This window comes from Myotis yumanensis, unplaced genomic scaffold (assembly GCF_028538775.1).
Source record: "Myotis yumanensis isolate MYYU_CA2020_CCGP unplaced genomic scaffold, mMyoYum1.0.hap1 SCAF_15, whole genome shotgun sequence".
In the NCBI taxonomy this organism is placed as follows: Eukaryota; Metazoa; Chordata; class Mammalia; order Chiroptera; family Vespertilionidae; genus Myotis; species Myotis yumanensis.
Genome location: NW_027223766.1, coordinates 771,585 through 793,405, shown reverse-complemented (window position 1 = coordinate 793,405; position 21,821 = coordinate 771,585). Strand labels below are relative to the sequence as shown.

The following is a 21,821-nucleotide window of genomic DNA, read 5'->3' as shown; positions in this document are numbered from 1 at the left end:
ATCTCAGACATATGCCAAAGCAATTTCTTCACTGATACAGCTCCTAGGGCAGTTGAAACTAAAGAGAAAATGAACAAATGGGACTACATCAAAATAAAAAGCTTCTGCACAGCAAAAGAAACCATCAACAAAACAACAAGAAAACCCACCTCGTGGGAAAACATATTTGCCAACGTCATATCTGATAAGGGCTTAATCTCCAAAATTTATAGGGAACTCATACAACTTAACAAAAAGAAGATAAACAATCCAATCAAAAAATGGGCAAAGGATCTAAATAGACACCTTTCAAAAGAGGACATTCAGAAAGCCAAGAGACATATGAAAACATGCTCAAAGTCACTAATCATCCGAGAGATGCAAATCAAAACAACAATGAGGTACCATCTCACACCTGTCAGAATGGCCATCATCAACAAATCAACAAACGACAAGTGCTGGAGAGGATGTGGAGAAAAAGGAACACTTGTGCACTGCTGGTGGGAATGCAGACTGGTGCAGCCACTATGGAAGACAGTATGGAGGTTCCTCAAAAAATTGGAAATGGAACTCCCATTTGACCCTGTGATCCCACTTCTAGGAATATATCCCAAGAAACCAGAAACACCAATCAGAAAGGATATATGCACCCAGATGTTCATAGCAGCACAATTTACCATAGCTAAGATCTGGAAACAGCCTAAGTGCCCATCAGTAGATGAATGGATTAGAAAACTGTGGTACATCTACACGATGGAATCCTATGCTGCTGTTAAAAGGAAGGAACTCTTACCATTTGCAACAGCATGGATGGAACTGGAGAGCATTATGCTAAGTGAAACAAGCCAGTCAATGAAGGAAAAATACCACATGATCTCATTCTTTCATGGATAATTAAGACCATTACAAACTTTTGAACAATAATAAATACAGTGGCAGAGCTGCCTCAAACCGATTGTCGGACTTCAGTGGTAAGGCCAGGGAGGGTTGGGGGACAGGAGGGAGGGGAGTAAGAGATCAACTGAAGGACTTATATGCATCCATATAACCATAACTAATGAACATAAGACACTGGGGGGTAAGGGAGGGCAGGGGCTTGTCAAGGGTGGGGGGGGAAAAAGGACACATATGTAATACCCTTTGTAATGCTTTAAGCAATAAAAAAATAATAATAATAAATAAATAAATAAAAATAATAAAAATTAAAAAACCTCCTCAGAAAACACGTTGATCCGGCCTTTCAACTTTCTGAGGTTTCAGCAAGCCCAGATGGTCAGGCCCGGACTTGGTCTCTGGGCCAGGGCCTGACCATCCATCCATCCAGAGAGTGAGCGGGGTGGGGAGGTGAGGGGTTGGGAGGGTCGACAAGATGGCCCGAACCAGACATAGTCTTTGTGGATTACAGAGATTGGGTTAGCTGGGGCCGTGGCCTGGGCCAAAGATCCCGGCCCTTCCTCTGCTTGTCGAGAAGCGTCAATGCAAGAGCCCCCTCTTGCAGCCTCCTCTGGGGAAGGCAGAGCCAGGTGACTGGACTTCCCCAGTTCTGGCTAGACCCGAGGGGGCTCTGTCTTCGAGAAGGCAGGGGATGAAGGGTGCTCATGGATGCCGATGGACCATTCAAAGCCAGAAGTGTCCGTGCGTGACTGCGGATGTATACGCACAGACGCACGTCCGCGCACACACACACACTCCCAAACGCACACCCACACCCACACACCTAGTCCCCCCCCCACACACCCTCCACACACACCGGAGCACAAGTTCCTCTGACAACATATCTGCTGAGTGATGCGCGCCTAGGAGATTTACTGTGGCTTTTTTCAATGTGGATTGTGCTGGGCCCACCGGAGCCTAAGTAGGTATTGTCCCCTCTTCAACCCAGAAAATGGCGATGCCTCTCCGCAAGGCCTGGAGGTGGAGCCCTGAGGCCTTCTTGTGCACCTGCCCCATCTCCCAAGCTCACCCCAAGCCCGGGAATCTATTCAGCGGGCCAGTGGTGCCCTCTACTGGTCCTGGAGGGTCAATGCAAGCCTCCTCTTCACCCCCACCCCCACCTCCTTCCTCAGCTTTCTCTGGGAAAGACAGAGCCAGGTGTCTGGACCTCCCTGGTGTTTATAAACCCCAGGGCTGGGGGAAGTTCCAGCCCTGGTCGCTGTCTGCAAGAAGGCAGGTGTGTGTGTGTGTGTGTGTGTGTGTGTGTGTGTGTGTGTGTGTGTGTGGTGCAGGAGGGGGGACGGGGCAGGGGCAGAAGAGGGGTGCTCACAGATGTCATTCCACAATGGAAATCCACCAGTTTGCCTGAGTGACCGCGGATACACACACACACACACACACACACACGGAGCACAATGTCGGGCACCGAGATTTCTGCTGAGTGACCCGCCTCTAGGAGATTCATTGTGGCTTTTTGCCGGGTGGCTCAGGCCTGTGGATCATATTTGAGGCTCAGCTGAAATTCTGATCACACCTACAGTACAACTGACCTCCTTGGCTTCAATGGTTTTGAAAAACAGACGTCAAAGGGCACATCTGAAGGACAGCATCCTATTCATCTCTTAGAATCGCCATGTCCTTCTGCCACCAAAGAGGTGGGTTACAAGAACAGAGAGGAATTCCCTGAGAGTCCGTGTGCCAGGAGTCACAAATCAAGGTGCCACCGGGACCCCTTCTCATCTGGGGGCTCTGGGGAGCATCTCGCCTGCCTCCACCAGCTGCTGGTGGCCCCTGGCATCCTGGTCTCAGAGCTAATATACAAAACCATACATATTTTGTTCACCTCAACTTCAGCCTCTGCCTCCCATGACCTCCAAGGCCTGCTTCATTCATTGTGTTTGAGTCTCGGGTCTCTCCCCTCCCATAGCCATCACTCCCTGCTGCCCCCTCCTTTTGAGGAATGAATACCAGGCATCACAACCACGAACAGGAGAATGTGAGTGAGAGAGAGAGGGGGGGGAAACAGTGATGTGAGAGAAACATGGATTGGTTGCCTCCCACATGCACCCTGCCCAGAGTCAGGATAGAACCTGGTATGTGAAACCACGTATGTGCCCTTGACCAGGAATCTCTTGACCCAGAATGGAGCCCTCAGCTTTCCATTGCATGACATGACCTCTCACCTACTGAGCCACACCAGAAAGGCTCCGTTTGTCTTTCAAATGGATCTTCGCATCTATTTATCTTGAATAGATTATGGCCAGTTAAGTGTGCTTGCAATGTTATGGCTTTCTGAGTTTTTTGGAATCCTCTGTTCCTCTTATATTTTCCTGCTCTCTTGTCTTGTATGTTGAGGGCTCTCTGTAGTGCTATGTTTGAATTCCTTTCGTTCATTTCTCCAGTGTCTCCTGTAGACACATACACACGGGGGCAGTAGAAAGCACGAGGTCCGCTAACAAGATATCTGCTGAGTGACGGGCGCCTAGGAGATTTTTTCCTTGTGGATTGTCCTGGGCCCACCGGAGTCCAGGTGTGTGGTTACCAGCATTCTTGACCTAGGACAAATGAACAGCCTCTCCATACATTGGAGGTTGAAAAACCAAGATAAACACACACACACACACACACACACACACACACCAGACCACCCCGAAGGTAAAGCCCTACCTCACACCACACACCATCACTGCTAGATGTGTTCAAGGACAGTTGACAACCTGGATAGCAGAGACAGTGAACAGGGCTTTTATAGGGTTGTATGTCAATTTTCAAATGAAGCACATGGTTAAGATTATTTTTAACTTTTATTAATAAATTCATGAGGCTTGAGGGCATCCATTTGCTATGGATAGAAAGGACAGGCAGATATGTGACAGGCAATGATAAGCACTGAAATAGTCCTTAAAATCCAGAAATTCTACTGATAAAAAAAAATACAAATGGGACCGATGTTTGTAACCATTCATTGCTGAGAAATAGAGTCAATTGCAATGAATGAAGAGAAATGAGCAAAGAAATAATAAAATAACAAAAAATAAAATACCCCCCCCCCCCAAACACACACACACACACACTCTTCACAGGTCCCGGCTCCGAGGAGCCCGCACTAGAGGCGACGGTCAAGCACACCAAGCATCGCAGCCACGTTCAAGAGAACCTTTCCTTGAGATGCTTTTGGTGAATGCCACCTGAAGGGCGTGTCCTGTGGGGGATCTAGCCTGGGGCATGAGCGCCCCCACCCTAAACTTGACTCTCAACCGGTGACAAAGCTTCAGTTCTGGGGCCGGCTGATTGGTGGGTCTCTGGCTCCACCCACCACATTCCCAGGCTATAAAAGGGAGCATGGGTAAGCTGCACCGCCCCTCCCCCCCCCCACACACACACACACGCCGCCCCGACCCCCTCCCCAGCCGAGGGAGATGGGGAAGGGAGAGCGACATGGGGAGGAGAAAGCTGGAGGCCAGGGCGCCAGAGGGGAAGGGCAGCGGGGGTAGGTCCCGGCGTGGGGGGGGAGGGGGGCTGCATCGCCTAGCCCAGCCAAGGTGCGCGCCCAGCCCTGCTTCAGGTCCCAGCAAGACCAACTCAGCCCTTAGGGCCAATCCTTATCCCGAAGTTCCGGATCCTGCTTGCTGACTTCCCTTACCTACATTGTTCCAACATGCCAGAGGCTGTTCACCTTGGAGACCTGCTGAGGATATGGGTACGGCCCGGAGCGAGATTAACACCCTCTCCCCCGATTTTCCAGGGTCAGCGAGAGCTCACTGGACGCCGCCGGAACCGACGCTTTCCAAGGCAAGGGCCCATCTCTTGGGGCGAACCAATTTCAGGACGCCCTGCCCTTCACAAAGAAAAGAGAACTCTCCCCGGGGCGGCGGCCGGCTTCTCTGGGACCGGTTGTGTTACCGCACTGGAAGCTTCTCGGCGCCCGTCTCCGCCACTCCGGACTCGGGGTTCTGAACTCAACTCCCTTTCGATCGGCTGAGGGCAATGGCAGCCATCACCGGTCCCTTTGGAACGATGTTCGCCCATCTCTCAGGACCGACTGACCCATGATCAACTTCTGTTCACATGGAACCCTTTTCCACTTCGGCCTTCTAAGTTCTCCTTTGAATTTTTGCTACTACCACCAAGATCTGCACCTGCAGCTGCTCCACCTGGGCCTGTGCCCTAGGCTTCAAGGCTCACCGAAGGGGGCCCTCCTACTCGGAATGAGTTTTTTTGTTTGTTTGTTTGTTTGTTTTTCCTACGCCCCTTTCTGTTAATTATGGCCAAGGTGAAAACAGCAACCAGTAAAATGTATCCCCAAAATGACTCGGTACAAAACAGGTCTTTTTCAGAAATATTTAATAAAATAAAAGTTAATGAAAAATCTTTAAATGAGTTTTAAATCCTATTTCAAAACAGAAGAATCAACTCCATCATTGGCCACAGGTCCCTGGCCATCCTCCCACACACTGACTTGCTGGTGCTTTATCTGGTGTCCATCATCGCATTGTAATCGTCCAGCAGGGCGTCCATCTCCACGCCATCCATTTGGCCGTCTAAATCCTCAGTGTCCCTCATAGCGTTGTAAGTGTCCAGTAGGGTGTCCAACTCAGGGGTGTCCCTCATCGCACTGTCAGTGTCCAGCTGGGAGTCCAACTCCTCAGTGACCCTCATGGAGCTGTAAGCGACCTTCTGGGCGTCCAACTCCTCGTTGTCCCTCATCCCACTGTAAGCGTCCAGCTGGGCATCCAACTGCTCGGTGCCCCTCAAGGAGTTGTCAGTGTCCTTCTGGGAGTTCAACTACTTGGTGCCCCTCATCACACTGTAAGCGTCCAGCTTGGCGTCCATCTGTTTGGTGTCCCTCATCGAGTTGTAAGCATCCTACTTGGCGTCCAACTGCTTGGTGGCCCGCATCACTTTGTAATTGTCCAGCTGGGCGTTCAACTTATCGGTGCCCCTCTTCGAGTTTTCAGCGTCCTACTGGGCATCCAACTGCTCCGGTGCCCCTCATCGCACTGTAAGCATACTGCTTGGCGTCCAACTGCTCGGTGCCCTCATAGCGCTGTAAGCATCCAGCTGGGAATCCAACTTTTTGGTGTCCCTCATCAGGCTGTAAGCATCCTTCTGAGCGTCCAAATGCTTGGTGCCCCACATCGAGTTGTAAGCGTCCAAATCGGCGTCCAACTCCTCCGCTGAGATCTGTCACTTTCAATTGCGGCCAGTGTGCCTGCCTGTTCGCCCGTTGCCTCCCCAGGCGCCCCTCCGAGTGCTGCCGCTGAAGCCTCCAGATCCTCGGTTTGTAGTCACCCAGCCTCTGTTGACACTCTGTACTGCCCTGGGCTGCGTGTCTATCTGTGAGATGAGGATCTGGATGTTGAGGGGACAGCCATCCAAAGGGACGCCGTTGTACTGTTTCATGGCATCCAGGGCGTCTGCCTTCCGCTCAAAGTGCACGTGGGCTGTTCCCAGGCTGTGGCCAGAGCGGTGGTAATGGACACCGGCCTTCTTCAGAGGCCCGAACTCCGCAAACAGCTGCTGGATGTCCACGTCAGACACTCCGAAGTCCAGGTTGGACAGCAGCAGCTTCCCCCCGGTCATCAGGCCGGCGCCCCTGCCGAAGGCCTTGTGGAAGCGGTCGTGTTGCCACTCCTACGGAAGCTGTGTCGGCCTGCTGTAGGGTGCCGGCTGGTTCCTGCCTCGGCCGAGGGCAGCCTGGTTCCGGAACGGCCCGCCGCCTCTGCGCTCTGGTGCGGAGGCCTGCACTCCACAACCCCGGCCTCCCTGGGAGGTGGCCGGGCCTCGGTCCGGCCTAGGTCCTTGCCCCCGCCCCCGCCGCAGCCACGGCCCCGGCCAGGGCAGGCCCGCTGGCTCCAGTCCAGCCTAATGTCATCCAGTGACATGTGGATTTTGTAGGCCATGGTGGGGCCCGAATCGGCCTCGGATTGAGCCCCTGTGGAGGCACGCAGGTCTTCACTTCCTGCACAACACCAGAGCTGTTCCTGGGCTGGCACCAGATAAGCAAAGCCGGTTAGGGTGGGTCACATATCTTTGTACTAGTGAATGACAAGAGGTAAATAGTCACTTCCCTTTTTTCCAGTGCCCTTGAGGCACAACCAAGAGTCCCAGGGAAGAGACCACAAATTCCCTCATTGTTACTGTTATCATGTTAATTTTTGACCACTCACTATCATTTTACAGCTTACCAACCCCCAGCCTCCTCCCCTTTGCTTTCTCCCACCTCCCTCATCTATCATCACTGGATTTCATGGAAACCCACTGGTCAATAGCAGGAAAGAGTGTAGCAGTGTTTGAAACCACTTACAAGTCTCATCCTTGGATGGTGATTTATAAAAATAGGTCAAAGACATGCTTGTGGACTTCGGGCTTTGCTGTGCTGTGTATCTGTGCAGAGGCCGGCTGATTTTAAACTCCTATGTGATGACTTAAGTTTATCCTTCAGCCCTGGTCTAGCCTCCGGACTTTGTTATCTAGGCCTTGGAAAGGCCTCCTCCCTGCCTTGAAAAGAATAGATTTTTAATTCCTTAAGATTCTGCTTCCCAGCAGTAGCTGACAGTCTGGTTCAAATAAATTCATCACAGAAATTATTTACAGGTTTGAGTGTTTCTCAGGTTAATGGTATGAAACTCCAAGAAAACACACACACACCACACAAACCACACACACACACACACACACACACATACATACAAGTTTTTCAAGTGTACAACTCAACAAAACATCACCTGAATACAGCGCCCAAAGTATAAAGCCTCTTTCTGTCACCATTTTCCTCCCCCACCTCCCCCCCCCCGGTTTCTTTCTATTTGGCTTTCTTTTATGTTCCCCCCTTCCACTACCACCCACCACCCCAAATCTATTTTTTTCAACATAGGGATGGGGCATTTCCAAGGCATACAAACAAGGCAACAAAGCCAGGAAGCCATAGAGGCAATAAACACTAACATGGACCACATCTGCCACTGCCTATGTATATATATATAGTCACAAGAAAGCCCAAAGACAGCAAGCAGGTGGGTGTGGGGAACATTCGTACAATGTCATGTGGTTGTGGATTTTAGCGTGACTCACCTGACAAATGACAAGAAAGTGTTGGGGTGGAGCGGGAGCACACTGTAGTATGTGTGTTTGAAGTGAGGTAAATCTGGATGAGGCCTTGTCCATGAAATGTACAAAATCAATCAATTTGGCCCTGGACCGGTGGCTCAGTTGGCTAGAGCGTCTTCCCTTATGCCACTGTTTGTGGGTTCAATCCCCAATCAGGGCACAGACAGGAAGCAACAGAGCCCTGGCTGGTGTGGCTCAGTTGGTTGAGCATCATCTCGTGCATTGAAAGGTCACCGATTCCTTTCCAGATTGGGGCACATGCCCAGATTTCAGGTTCATTTCCCAGCTGGAGTATGTATTGGAGGCAACTGATAGGTATTTCTCTCTCTCTCTCTCTCTCTCTCTCTCTCTCTCTCTCCTTCCCTCCCTCCCTCCCTCCCTCCCTAAAATCAATAATACACACACACACACACACATATATATATATATATTTGTTGCTGTTAATCCTCACCCGAGGATATTTTTCCATTGATTTTTAGGGAGAGTGGAGGAGACAGGGCAAGACAGAGGGAAACATCGATGTGAGAGAAACACGTCAATTGGTTGCCTCCGACCAGGGCCAGGGCCCAAAGAACCTGCCACCAAGGCCCATGACCTTGGCCTGAATCGGACCCAGGACCCTTTGGTCCACAGGCTGGCCAACGCTCAATGCACTGAATCAAACAGGCTAGGGGAAAATATAAATATACATATATATGCAGTACCCAGCCACGCATTGCTGTGGCTCAGTCTGGTTAAATGGAAAAGAAAGAAAAGAGAAAGCACACGTTTCTAATACGCTTAATTTCACAATGCCTGTGGGTATGCAACATTTTGTGTTGTTCCATTGTCTGTGCAGATATAGAGATTGTCTCGTTTGCCGACTCTAGAACACGCAACATATAATTGTCCATGTGAGAAGCAATCCACGTCTAGATCTAAACCGCACAATTCTAATGATTGGCCCTGAGCTTTGTTGATGGTGATTGCAAACGCCAATAGAATCGGGAATTGCAATCTCTTAAATTGAAATGGCATATCCGATGGAATCACAGGAATTCGAGGAATGAGGACATCTTCACCTTTGAAAGGTCCTGTCAAGATTGTTGCTTCTATGACATTGCTCATTAATTTTTTTACTGCAAGCCGCGTGCCTGTCAAAGCTCGGGCTGGTTGACATTTCACAACATGGTAATTGGCGCGCCGATTTTCAATTGCAGTACATGCGGTGGCATCCCTGGCAGATCGGGTGAATTCAAAAATTCTGTTGGATAATTAACCGCTTCATCTGCTTCCACAAGAGTGTCGACGGACTTGTGTGTGACTGCCTCGCTTTGAATGTTAGACTGAATGATATTGTTAAGTCCATAGACGTCTTTGTTCTTGGCCGTAAGAATAGCTCGTTCACTCAGCCAATCGTGATTCTTACAATTGCTTTGAATATTGGGAAATACTTTTTCAACCAATTCTTCTTTTGACGTCACTAAATTGCAGAAGTTATGATGCAATGCAATTCGTCCTGAGGTCAGATCAACCGGCACCTTTCCGTTCCCAATTCCCAGCAATTGATGTGAGAATATCTCAGCTGATGGATCGTTTTGCAGCTGGACATGCATATTTGTGGTTAATTTTATCTGCAATTTATAATTGTAAACAGAAACATTGAAATGGAATCGTAAAATATTTAGTATAGCGTGTGTTGCTTTTACGTCCAACAGATGGCTCTGTTTTTTAAAAAAAACATGTTTTTACCTGTCACAGGTGTGACATCTATTTAATAATAGGTATATAGGTATATAGAAACACGCGAGTATTCGAATGCAACGTTGTGCCAAAATTTCAAAGCAATTGGTGAAGAACTTTCAGAGATTTAAGATTTTGAACAAACGAACATTTGCATTTTTATTTATATATATTTAAAAGCTACCGACGAATGAATAAACAACTTCTCTTTCTCCCTCCCTCTTCCTCCCCCTTCCTCTCCTCCCTTCCACTCTCTCTTATTTTCCCCACTCTCTCAAAAACAAACAAACAAACAAAAAATCTAGCCCTAGCTGGTTTGGCTCAGTGGATAGAGCCAAAAGGTCCCAGTTTCGATTCCTGTCGAGGGCACATGCCCGGGATTAGGGCTCAATCCCCAGTACGGGGTGTGTAAGAGGCAGCCGATCCATGATCCTCTTTTATCGTGGATGTTTCAATCTCTCCCTCTCCCTTCCTCTCTGAAATCAATAAAAAATATATATTTTAAAGAACACATCAAGCCCTAGCCGGTTTGGCTCAGCGGATAGAGCATCAGCCTGCGGACTGAAGGGTCTTGGGTTCCATTCTGGCCAAGGGCACATGCTCGGGTTGCATGCTCAATCCCCAGAAGGGGACGTGCAAGAGGCAGCCGATCCATGTTCCTCTCTCATCATGGATGTTTCAGTCTCTCTACCTCTCCCTTCCTCTCTAAAATCAACAAAGAAATACATTTAAAAAAAATACATCCGGAATCAGTGTAGGGCAGTGTTTGACAACACTTGGGAATCACTGCTAAAGAGCGATACACTGTAGAACAGTATTTGACACCACTTGGGATTCACTTCTAAAAGGCTGGAAACTTGCCGAAACCGGTTTGGCTCAGTGGATAGAGCGTCGCCCTGCGGACTCAAGGGTCCCAGGTTCGATTCCGGTCAAGGGCATGTACCCGGGTTGCCGGCACATCCCCAGTGGGAGATGTGCAGGAGGCAGTTGATTGATGTTTCTCTCTCATCGATGTTTCTAACTCTCTATCTCTCTCCCTTCCTCTCTGTAAAAATTCAATAAAATATATTTTTTTAAAAAATTTTTTTAAAAGGCTGGAAACTATATGAAAGTGTTTGAAAGCACTTTGAAATCACTGATCAACATCACAAACTGTGCAGAACAGCGTCTGGCAAAACTTGGGAATCACTGCTAAAGTGCAGTCAGTACACTGACAAATGGTAGAAAACGGTGCAAAAGTGTTTGAAAACACTTGGAAGTCACTGGTAGTGTTCTAAGATGCCAGAGAGGAAAATGTCACCGAGGCCAAAATCTTATCTCCACCTTCTTAGGGTTTGTGGAGGAGGCGGCCCTGAACAATTCACCTGACACACCGGAGGGGGGGGGGCAGGGAGACATGAGGGCAACGTTTTCTTTCCCTCAAGTGTCTGATGTGACAAGGGGAGCACTCCTAAGGAGACCGTGGAAGAGCCGCATCCACGCTTTTTCAGACTGGGTTGAAAAGAGAGGGGCGATTGTGGGCAAGCCACTTAGTAGGCGGGGAGGCGAAAGGAGAGATGAGGGAGGCCCGTTCCTACAGATTCCTCTGCCTCTCAGCTGGTTTCCTGCCTAAAGTGCAAAAAACAAGTCCCCGTGTGCGCTCGTCGCCGTCTCTCCCCCCACCCCCACCCCCTCCATCTTTACGTCCAGTTGGAGTCTTTTTTGCCATCTGGCCACTTTGGAATATTGTCTCTGGCTCGCCTGAGCGGCTGCGGGGGCGGCATAGTCACTTCAGGAAGGAAGGGAGAAGATCGGGTTGGTTCCAGGCACCGAATTGTGGCAGAGGCGGGTGGGCGGGGGGGGGGGGGGACGGGGGGACGGACAGGAGTCATTCGCTGAGCGGGCCCCCAACGTATTTCTAAGACAGTGAGTGACTCTGGTAAGGGCATGCGGTAGGAGGAGAGCAGCTGGAGTTCTGTTTGTTGGCTGGGGGCTTGCAGGGGATGGGGAGGGCCTGGGGTCCGTTTGCTCCTTTGTTGATGTCATTTTCTTTCTTCTTTCTTTCTTTCTTTTTCTTTCTTTCTTTCTTTCTTTCTTTCTTTCCTTTTTTTCTTTCTTTCTTTCTTTCTTTCTTTCTTTCTTTCTTTCTTTCTTTCTTTCTTTCTTCTTTCTTTCTCTTTCTCTTTTTTAAAACAAAGGTGAAGAACTCTTCGGGTGGAGGTATTTCTGCAAGGAAGTCTGGCAGGACAGGACATGGGGGTATGCGGGCCAGGCCAGTCCATTGACCAGAAAACGCAAAGGATCTGTAGTGAGTCTGACTAGCGCCCTTCCTTAAGAAACAGGAAGACAGGGGAGTTTCTCTCAGGGTCCCTCCCTCTCCCCTCCCCCCCCCACCCCCGCCACACACACACACACACACACACACACACACACTCACACACACTCACACTCACACACAGTGGCACCCGAGTAGCAAGAGGTTTCCAGAATGAACTGAATTCCAGGGCCTAGCCAGGCAGCCACGCCGCACCAAGGGAAAGACCTTATAAAAACGGCCGCCAGGTGGCGCGCGAACACCAGCGAGAACATCAGTGGGGCGGCTCCGGGGCCGTGGGCCCAGGCCCGGCCTGGGCGGGAGCCCTGCCGCCCGCTGTGTGTGTGTTTGGGGGGAGGAGGGGGGTAGGGGGCAAGGGTGGCCGATCTCCTCCCCGCGCCCACCTCTCCAGTGGGACCGTGTCGGCCAGGGCCCTGGCGGGGCTGCGGGGCGGGGCGGGGCTCCACCACCTGGGGTTTGCCCAGGAAGGCCCCCGCGCGCGCGCGCGCGCGCACACACACACACACACACACACACACACACACGGCCTGGCAGCGGAGGGGGGACTGGAAAAGTTTTTTGGGGGGTGGGGCCTGACAGAGGACCGAGAGGACATACCCAGAACACTTTTTGCGGGCCAGGGACCTTTAAAACCTTAACGGGTGGGGGGTGTGGGGGGGGGTTGGGGGTGGGGGTGGGGGGTGTGGGGGGGGTTGGGGGTGTGGGGGGTGTGGGGGGGTTGGGGGGGGGGGTGTCACGACTCTAAAGGCGGCGAGTATTCAAGGGGCAACCACGGAGGAATCATTTTCTCTGTTTCCTTTCAGTTATTATTTTTTTTTCGGAATTGAATTTATTGGGGGACACATCGGTGAATAAAATGAAATGAAATGCAATAGGATAAAATGAAAGGCCTGGCCTTGTAAACTCAGACACCTCAAGTGACCACCCAGGATGTTCTGAATTAAAAAAAAAAAACTTGTTAAAGTGGAAAGCAGTGTATAGTGAGTGGGCAGTCACACCCTAGGCCCGGTATCTCCCCTGAGGGAGATCACCTTTGAACTTCCTGGCATCTGAGCCTATTGTCTTTCTATGCCTCTAGGTCCTAGAGTCTAGGATCACATGTCTTTGGAGTAGTGAATGTCCCGGTATCTAGTCACTTTCCTTTTCCCAGTGCCCTCAGGGCATAGCCCAGGGTCCCAGGGTAGAGACCACAAATTCCCTCATTGCTACTGTTGTATATTTTTTTTAAAAGCTAATACATAAGAAGCTTTGCATTGTGTGTGCTAGGGTGAGGGACTGGGGACTGCGGCATGGAAGGGTAACGGAATGTGGGAGGAGGAGGGACTGCGGCCTGGAAAAGGTTACCGATTGTGTCAATGTCAGGAACCGTGGCAGAGAAAAATTGCTGGATTGTCTTAGAAAACAATGTGTTATGATTAAATCCAGCCAGGTGTGACTGTTTACCTCCCCTCCCTTCTCATGAACTTTTTGTGAACTTCTAATGAAATGCTTTGTATTTTTTTTAACACTGTTTTGCTATAAAGGATCATACTGCACCCTTGATCTCTGCCACATGCTCCGAATCTCCCAGAGGGGGAGATAGGTGCTGGGGTCCGCTGGCCAGCTTAATAACAGGCTTTTAAATTTAGATTCTGAGTCGGTGGTCTATCTCGTTGAGCCAACCCATAACATTGTGGATGAAAAGGGGCCACATGCTAACCTGACCCACTCGGGAGAGGCCTGGCCTTGCAAACACAGACACCTCAAGTGACCACCCAGGATGTTCTGAATTTAAAAAAAAAAAAACTTGTTAAAGTAGAAAGCAGTGTATAGTGAGTGGGCAGTCACGCCCTAGGCCCTAGGCCCGGTATCTCCCCTGAGAGATATCACCTTTGAACTTACAGGCATCTGAGCCTATTGTCTTTCTATGCCTCTAGGTCCTAGAGTCTAGGATCACATGTCTTTGGAGTAGTGAATGTCCCGGTATCTAGTCACTTTCCTTTTCCCAGTGCCCTCAGGGCACAGCCCAGGGTCCCAGGGTAGAGACCACAAATTCCCTCATTGCTACTGTTGTATATTTTTTTAAAAGCTAGGGAAGAATGAATAAACAAGTGGAAAAACAATTCTCTCTCTCTCTCTCTCTCTCTCTCTCTCTCTCTCTCCCCTCCCTGCCCCCTCCCTCTCCCTTTCACTCTCTCTTTAAACAACAATAACAACAACAACAACAACAAAAGGCCCTAGCCGGTTTGGCTCAGTGGATAGAGCATCAGCCTGTGGACCGCGAAGCGTCCCGGGTTCGATTCCAGTCAAGGGCACATGCCTGGGTTGTGGGCTCGATCCCCAGTGTGGGGTGTGCAGGAGGAAGCTGACCGGTGATTCTCTCTCTCTCTCTCACCATGGATGTTCTAGCACTCTCTCCCTCTCCCTTCCTCTCTGAAATCAATAAAGATATATATTTTTAAAAAAAACACAACCACAAATGTATTATTCCACCTTTATGTAGTAAAAAGTGTGCTTGGACGATGTTTTGTATTTCCTGTTATTAAAACAGTGAACTTAAAAGGGGGGGGGAGGTGGGGAGGACGATAAAAGGGAAGGGTTGACCTTGTTGTAATGTACCCCACGAATCACAGAAGGACGCCTCAAGAAGTCGAATTAAAGAGTCACATTTACTGCAATCCGGGACTATGAGGGGACATTCCCAAATCTCATAGCAATAAGATGGTGGCAAAACCAGACTTATATAGGCAAAAATTTCAAAGGTATTGATTACATCACAGGGTTTGGAATGAGGCACCTGGCTCGCAAAAAAGCAGATTACAGAAGCAGAATTAAGCATGTTAATTACAGTTTCAGGTCTCCGGGTCACTGAATTGACAGAAATACATTATCTAGAGCCATCGAGGCAATTTAGAGTAATTGCACTGTCCTGGTCTTAGGACCACTGAGTCAACTGGAACGCACCACCTGTGGCCACTAAAACAATTTAGGGTAATTGTGCTGTCCTGTTTCCCAGGTACAGAAGAATGTGCTTCGATAACCAGTAAGATCACAATCAATGGGATAGCCATTCAATCAATAATGCATTCAATCGAATGGGATGATTTATACAATTCAGAAAATCAAAATAACCCGTCCATTGTTAAACAAAGCAAATAGGTACCAGACTTCACCTTAGCTGTTTCAAAATGGTGGTTGCCAAGTCACTGGAGCTAAAATGGCGGTTGCCTAAACAACCTTTTTAAAATATATATATATTTTTATTGATTTCAGAGAGGAAGGGAGAGGGGGAGAGAGAGCTAGAAACATCCACGATGAGAGAGAATCATGGCTCGGCTGTCTCTTGCATGCCCCCTTCTGGGGATCGAGCCCACAACCCGGACCCTTCGGTCCACTGCTGGGAAGAAGATTCTCAACATATTGGGATAATGCTCTGTAGAATGGAAGGTGTGTGTGTGTGTGTGTGTGTGTGTGTGTGTGTGTGTGTGTTTTAACCTTGTTGTATACATGACAAGCAAAAGAGGAGATGTAAGTGGGTTACATGAACTCCGTTGGTGATAGATGAGGGAGGCAAGAGAAAGCAAAGCAGGGTGGGGAGGGGAGGGAAACCTCTGGGATTGGATAAAAATCAAAGTAAAATGATAGACACATACTTCTTCATACTTCTCTTACTTAGGTTGGCGTAGGATAGTTAATGGCCAGCAATTTACTCAATAACAATGAGGGGATTTGAAAAGGAAAATTACACCCTAGCTGGTTTGGCTCAGCGGAGATAGAGTGTCGGCCTGCGTGCTAAAGGGTCCTAGGTTCGATTCGGGCCAAGGGCACATGCCCGGGTTGCGGGCTGGATCCCCAGAGCCCCCCCACCCCCCAGTAGGGGGTGTGCAGGAGGCAGTTGATCCATGATTCTCTGTCATCATTGATCTCTCTCTCTCTCTCTCTCTCTCTCTCTCTCTCTTCCTCTTTGAAATCAATGAAAGCACACACACACACAAAAAAAAGCTCTGACCAGTTTGGCTCAGTGGATAGAGTGTCAGCCTGCGGACTCAAGGGTCCCGGGTTTGATTCCAGTCAAGGGCATGTACCTTGGTTGCAGGCACATCCCCAGTGGGGGGTATGCAGGAGGCAGCTGATGGATGTTTCTCTCTCATCGATGTTTCTAACTCTCTATCCCTCTCCCTTCCTGTCTGTAAAAATTCAATAAAATATATATTTTAAAAAATAATAATAATAAATTTTAAAAAAAAAGAAAGATTGACCTTTGTCAGGGAAGGTAGCGGCCTAGGAAGTGACTACTCACCATCACTGTTTGTTAAACTTTTAATTTCTATCCATGGATGGATGGATGGATGGATGTGTCCTCCCTCCCTCCCTCCTCCCCTCCCTCCCTCTCTCCCTCCCTCCCTCCCTCTCTCCTTTCCTCCCTCCCCCCCTCCGCCCACCCGCCCGCTCACCCGCTTTCCACGGGAAATCGTCAGTCTCATATCACACACACACTCACTGGTGATTTCACTCGCTGCCTCCTTGCTCCCCCTTAGAAAGAGGAAGGAAAATGGACAAACCTGAAAGAGCCCCACAGGCGGCAACTGTGAACCAAGTGCACGCACATGTGTGCATGTGTTGCATTGGTCAACAGTGTAAGAAATCCTCCAACCTGTGCAGAATTTCTGTGAGTGTCTTTCAGACAAACTGTCCACAAATGTCACACGCACGCCGGGAAGCACTATCTCAGCGAACGGTTGGAGAGGATGTTCCCAAGAATGGCAATGTCGCCCCCCCCTCCCCCTTATTTTATACACTCCAATCCAAAGAAGAGTGGGTTACATGAAATCCACTGGTGACATTTGAGGAACGTGGGAGAAAGCAAAGTGGGACAACCTCTGGGATTGGATGCAAAGTAAAATGATGGACACAGACTTCTTTTACCTAGGTGGGTGGGTGTAGGATAGCTCATATAGTCAATCATGAACTCGGTCATCGTGATGGGGTTTGTGATATTCACAGAGCCGTGCCTGTGATTCCAGGGCTCCAGAAAAGATGGAAAATCCCCTTGACTTTTCAAAGATGTGTGATTGTGGATGCAAGAAAGAAAGTGACAGACAGGCTCAGTCCAGGTAAAGATGGACCTCTGTGAGGGAAGATGCCGGCCTAGGACAGGATCACCCACCCCAAACTGACGTTAGCCTTGTAAGGCCACCATGCATGGCCTCCCCTGAGCTTCTCAAGTTTAGTACAGTATGTGGTCCTTTTCACCACCACCAGCACCAGCACCAGCACCACCACCACCACCACCACCACCACCACCACCACCACCCCCCCCACACACACACACACACTGAGTCTTCTCATGGGGCAAACCAATCCTGACTCTAAAGTCGTGATCCTGACCCCGGGAGTTGTATTAAAAATCAAGCTAAAGGAGTGTGAATGTAAACTGTAGGCTTATCAAAGGTTCAAAGGAGGTCTGTGTTTACCACCATTGAAAGAAAACAAACCAAGAAAGAGATCAAGGGTGGGTCAAAACATCCTCTCTGGGACTGGGAGGGAGAGAGTTCCTGCATCTGTCCAAGAGGGTCATCTGCAGTGTGAAAAGCCAGGGTTCAGCAACAGGGGATATTTTCTTCCTCTCAGGGATCATGAAAAGCATCCATGACAGTAAGGGGGTGGGTTTGGGGTGGGTGCTGTCATTGAAAAGGCAAGGCGAGCAGGAAGATCTCGATTCCGGTCAAGGGCTCATGCCTGCCCAGGTCACGGGCTCGAGCCCCACTAGGGGGCATGCAGGAGCTGGCCAATCCATAATTCTCTCTCATGGATGATGTTTCTATCTCTCTTCCTCCCTCTCCCTTCCTCTCTGAAATCAACAAAAAATACATCTTTAAAAAAAAAGAAGTATGTGTCTATCATTTTACTTTTTTAAAAAAATATTTTTATTGACTTCAGAGAGGAAGGGAGAGAGAAAGAGAGATAGAAACATCAATGATGAGAGAGAATCGTGGATTGGCCGTCTCCTGCATGTCCCCCACTGGGGATCGAGTCCTCCACCCATGCACATGCCCTTGACCGGAATCAAACCAGGGAAGCTTCAGTCCCGAGGCTGACGCTCGATCCACTGAGCCTACAAGCCAGGGCTATCATTTCACTTTTTATCCAATCCCAGAGGTTTCCTCCCCCCCCCCCCGCGCCCCCGCCACTCCTCACCCCACTCCACCCCACCTTTGCCTCCCTCCCTCCCTCCCTCCCTCCTTCCCTCCCTAATCTATCACCAGTGGATTTTCTGTAACCGGCTTTCATCTCCTCCTTGGATTGTCACGTATACAAAAACAAAGTCACACCCCGGCCGGTTTTGGTCAGTGGGTAGAGCATTGGCCTGGGGGATGAAGGGGTCCTGGGTTCAATTACAGTCCAGGGAGCAGGCCCAGGATGGGGGCTCGATCCCCAGTAGGAGGTGTGCAGGGGGCAGCCGACCTGGTGATTCTCTCTCTCTCTCTCTCTACCTCCCTCCCTCTCCCTTCCTCTCTGAAATCTATGAAGATATATTAAAAAACACACACACACACAATGACAACAGCAACACAAAAGTATTATTCCACCTCCGTGGAGTAAAAAGTATACTTGTACAATGTTTTGTACTTGTATTTCGTGCTATTAAAACACGGACGTTAAAACGGGGGATTTGGAGCGGCAGTGAGAGGATTAAAGGGAGGGATTGACCTTTGCCATTTCAAAATGGCAGCTGCCGCCCTAACTGGTTTGGCTCAGTGGATAGAGCATCAGCTTTCAGACGGAAGAGTCCCGGCTTCAATTCCGGTCAAGGGCATATACCTTGGTTGTGGGCACATCCCCAATAGGGGGTGTGCAGGAGGCAGCTGATTGAGGTTTCTCTCTCTTTGATGTTTCTAATTCTCTATCCCTCTTCCTTCCACTCTGTAAAAAAATCAATAAAATATATATTTTTTAAAATGGTGGCTGCCAAGTCAGTGGAGCCAAAATGGCGGTGGCCTCCTTGCACGCCGCGGCGCCCCCCCCCCCCCCCCACACACACACACACTGGGGATGGAGCCCACACCACAGGCAGGTGCCCTTCTCTGGACTCAAACCCGGGACCCTTCCGTCCACAGGACGACTCTCTAACCTCTGAGACAAATCAGTTAAGGCTAAAACTCCCTACTTTGACAGAAAGGATGACTCCTTTATTCCCACACAACTGTGGACGACGAAAGGGGCCACATGCTAACCTCACGAGCTCAGGGAAGGGCTGCGTGGCGGTCTTGCAGACTGAAAGGCCTAAAGCGACCACAAGTCTAGTCTGAAGGGAGACTGTTACTAAGAGCAGTTGTGGTGGCTGGTCGCGTCAGAGGCCGGAGTCTTCCCTGACAAGGTCAGTGTTTACCTTAACTGAAACTATGGTCCTTTTGCATCTAACACAACATAACTCTGGAATGTCAGGGGAACTTGTAACATCCCGCCGTCCCCGCCCCGCCCCGCCCCGCCTCCACCCCCTTCCCCTCACCCCACCCCACCCCACCCCACCCGCACAAGCAAATGCGCCTGGGGGCTCTGCAGGACAGAGACCATAAATTCCTTCATTGCTATTGTTATCACGTGTATTGTTGCCTGTTAACTATCTATCCTGCACCCACCTCAGGAAAAGTAGGTGAGGCCCTGGCCGGTTTGGCTCAGTGGGTGGAGCCAAAGTCAGCCTGCGGTGGACCTTAGGGTCCCAGGTTCGATTCGGGTCCCGGGCGCATGCCCACCCGGGTCATGGGCTCGAGCCCCACTAGGGGGCGTGCAGGAGGCGGCCAATCCGAGATTCTCTCTCATTGATCAGGTTTCTATCTCTCTCCCATCCTCTCTGAAATCAATAAAAATATATTTTACAAAAAAGAAGTATGTGTCTATCATTTTACTTTTTATCGAATCCCAGAGGTTCCCCACACCCCCACCCCCTTTGCTTTCTCCCACCTCCCTCCCTCCCTCTCTCATCTATCACCAGTGGGTTGTCTGTAACCCAGTTACATCTCCTCCTTGGGTTGTCATGTATAAAACAAAGTGCCGCCCCGGCCTGTTTTGGTCAGTGGGTAGAGCATCGGCCTGGGGACCCGAAGGGTCCGGGGTTCCATTCCAGTCAAGGGCGCAGGCCCGGGTCACGGGTTCGATCCCCAGTAGGGGGTGTGCAGGAGGCAGCTGATGGGTGATTCTCTCTCATGGTAGATGCTCCTATGGCTCTCTCTCCCTCTCCCTTCCTCTCTGAAATCAATGAAGATATATTTTAAAAAGCCACACAAATGTATTATTGCACTTCCATGTAGTGAAAAGCATACTTGTACAATGTTTTGTACTTGCATTTTGTGTTATTAAGACAGTGCTGGGCATGGGGGGGGGAGGGGAGTGCTGGACCGGCCCCGGGTGGAGGGGGTGGGGCGCCAGCGAAGATGCCAAACTTTGGGGGGGGGTGGGGGGGACGGCGCCGGCGGACTGCACGCCGAAGAGCATGCAGTCAGATTTGGCCTTCTTCAGGTTCCCGAGGGATCCGGCCAGATGCCAGAAGTGGGTGGGAAATTGTAGGAGAGCAAACTTAGAAGAAAAACACCTGAACAACTCAATAAACATGATCGATGATGTGCCAAACACTCTGAGACCTCTATGATCTGTAGAACTAGTCCTTCCTTATAGGACAGTTCTTCGAGATAATGTAATACCAACAATAGGTGATCTTACCAGTCATTTGAACAATCCACATAGTAGACATAGAAAACGAATAAAAGAATTGAGCGAAGATGAAATCAGGACATGGAAACAGGAAAAAAAATTGACGAAACTTCTGAACAGGAACAAAACCAAACATAGAGCGATCAACAACAGCCTTGCTCAGAACTCCAATACAGAAGCGGGGGAAGAACAGGATGAAGACACTTTACCTTTAACCCTTGAAGAGAAAGTAAACCAAAGAATACTTTAAAATCTTTATTTGCAGTTTTGATTCTTATGGGAAAACAAAAGATACCTCTAGATCAGCGGTTCTCAACCTGTGGGTCGCGACCCCTTTGGTGGTCGAATGATCTTCTCACAGGGGTCGCCTAAGACCATCAGAAAACACATGTATAATTGTATATTGTTTTTTGTGATTAATCACTATGCTTTCATTATGTTCAATCTGTAACAATGAAATTGGGGTTCACCACAACATGAGGAACTGTATTCAGGGGTCGCGGCATTAGGAAGGTTGAGAACCACTGCTCTAGATGGACATGAAGCTGATGAAATCCCAGAAGGCCTCTTCACTCCCGATAACTTTCAGGCAGGCAGGCAGGCAGGCAGGCAGGCATGCACTGTCGGAGTGCCCGATAAATTCTGGTGAAGAGGTTCTCTCTGAGAAAGCCCTTTGAGACCACAGCAGTCAACGCACCGTTCTGTTCAAAAGTACAAGCAGAAGCAGATGCTAGAGATCCGTGAGAGCCGCATTCAGGGAAGGAACGCTCAGGGGAGTGAGAGACTCTCCCTTCTTTTCCATGGCCCCTGACAGAGGGACGGACGCACGCACGCACGTAGTGGACACAGCAGGGGAAGAGCACCTGCCCGCGTTGGGGAGGTTTGCTGACGAAGCTCGTGACCTGAGAGAGGAACCTGTGGGTTTCCTGCCTTCTGAAGCCGCTGCCGAAACTTTGGCTATGACATTTCCCACGACGAGACCCGAGAAGTGGGGATTATGCATGGAATATTGTCGTGGCCAGGCTTACATTGTGTCCAGTGGCTTTCCTTCCAAAACGAAAGTTGTTGCTTCTAG

General features: G+C 49.6%; 1 protein-coding gene and 1 pseudogene across 1 annotated transcript; one reads left to right on the top strand and one right to left on the bottom strand.

The window, feature by feature from the left end:
- Positions 1 to 6,105: 6,105 nt before the first annotated feature.
- LOC138993400 (THO complex subunit 4-like) lies at positions 6,106 to 6,815 on the bottom strand. Its single transcript, XM_070392676.1, has 2 exons — positions 6,779 to 6,815; positions 6,106 to 6,485 (listed from the first exon to the last, which is right to left on the bottom strand). Exons 1-2 carry the CDS (start codon positions 6,813 to 6,815, stop codon positions 6,106 to 6,108), a joined length of 417 nt encoding a protein of 138 aa, XP_070248777.1.
- A 6,532-nt stretch (positions 6,816 to 13,347) lies between these two features.
- LOC138993454 (52 kDa repressor of the inhibitor of the protein kinase pseudogene) lies at positions 13,348 to 21,821 on the top strand (annotated as a pseudogene).

Coding starts and splice junctions, on each gene's coding strand:
- LOC138993400 (XM_070392676.1), bottom strand. CDS start 6,815: ATGGCCTACAAAATCCACATGTCACTGGATGACATTA. Junction 6,486..6,778: donor CATGTCACTGGATGACATTA/GGCTGGACTGGA, acceptor TGATGACCGGGG/GGAAGCTGCTGCTGTCCAAC.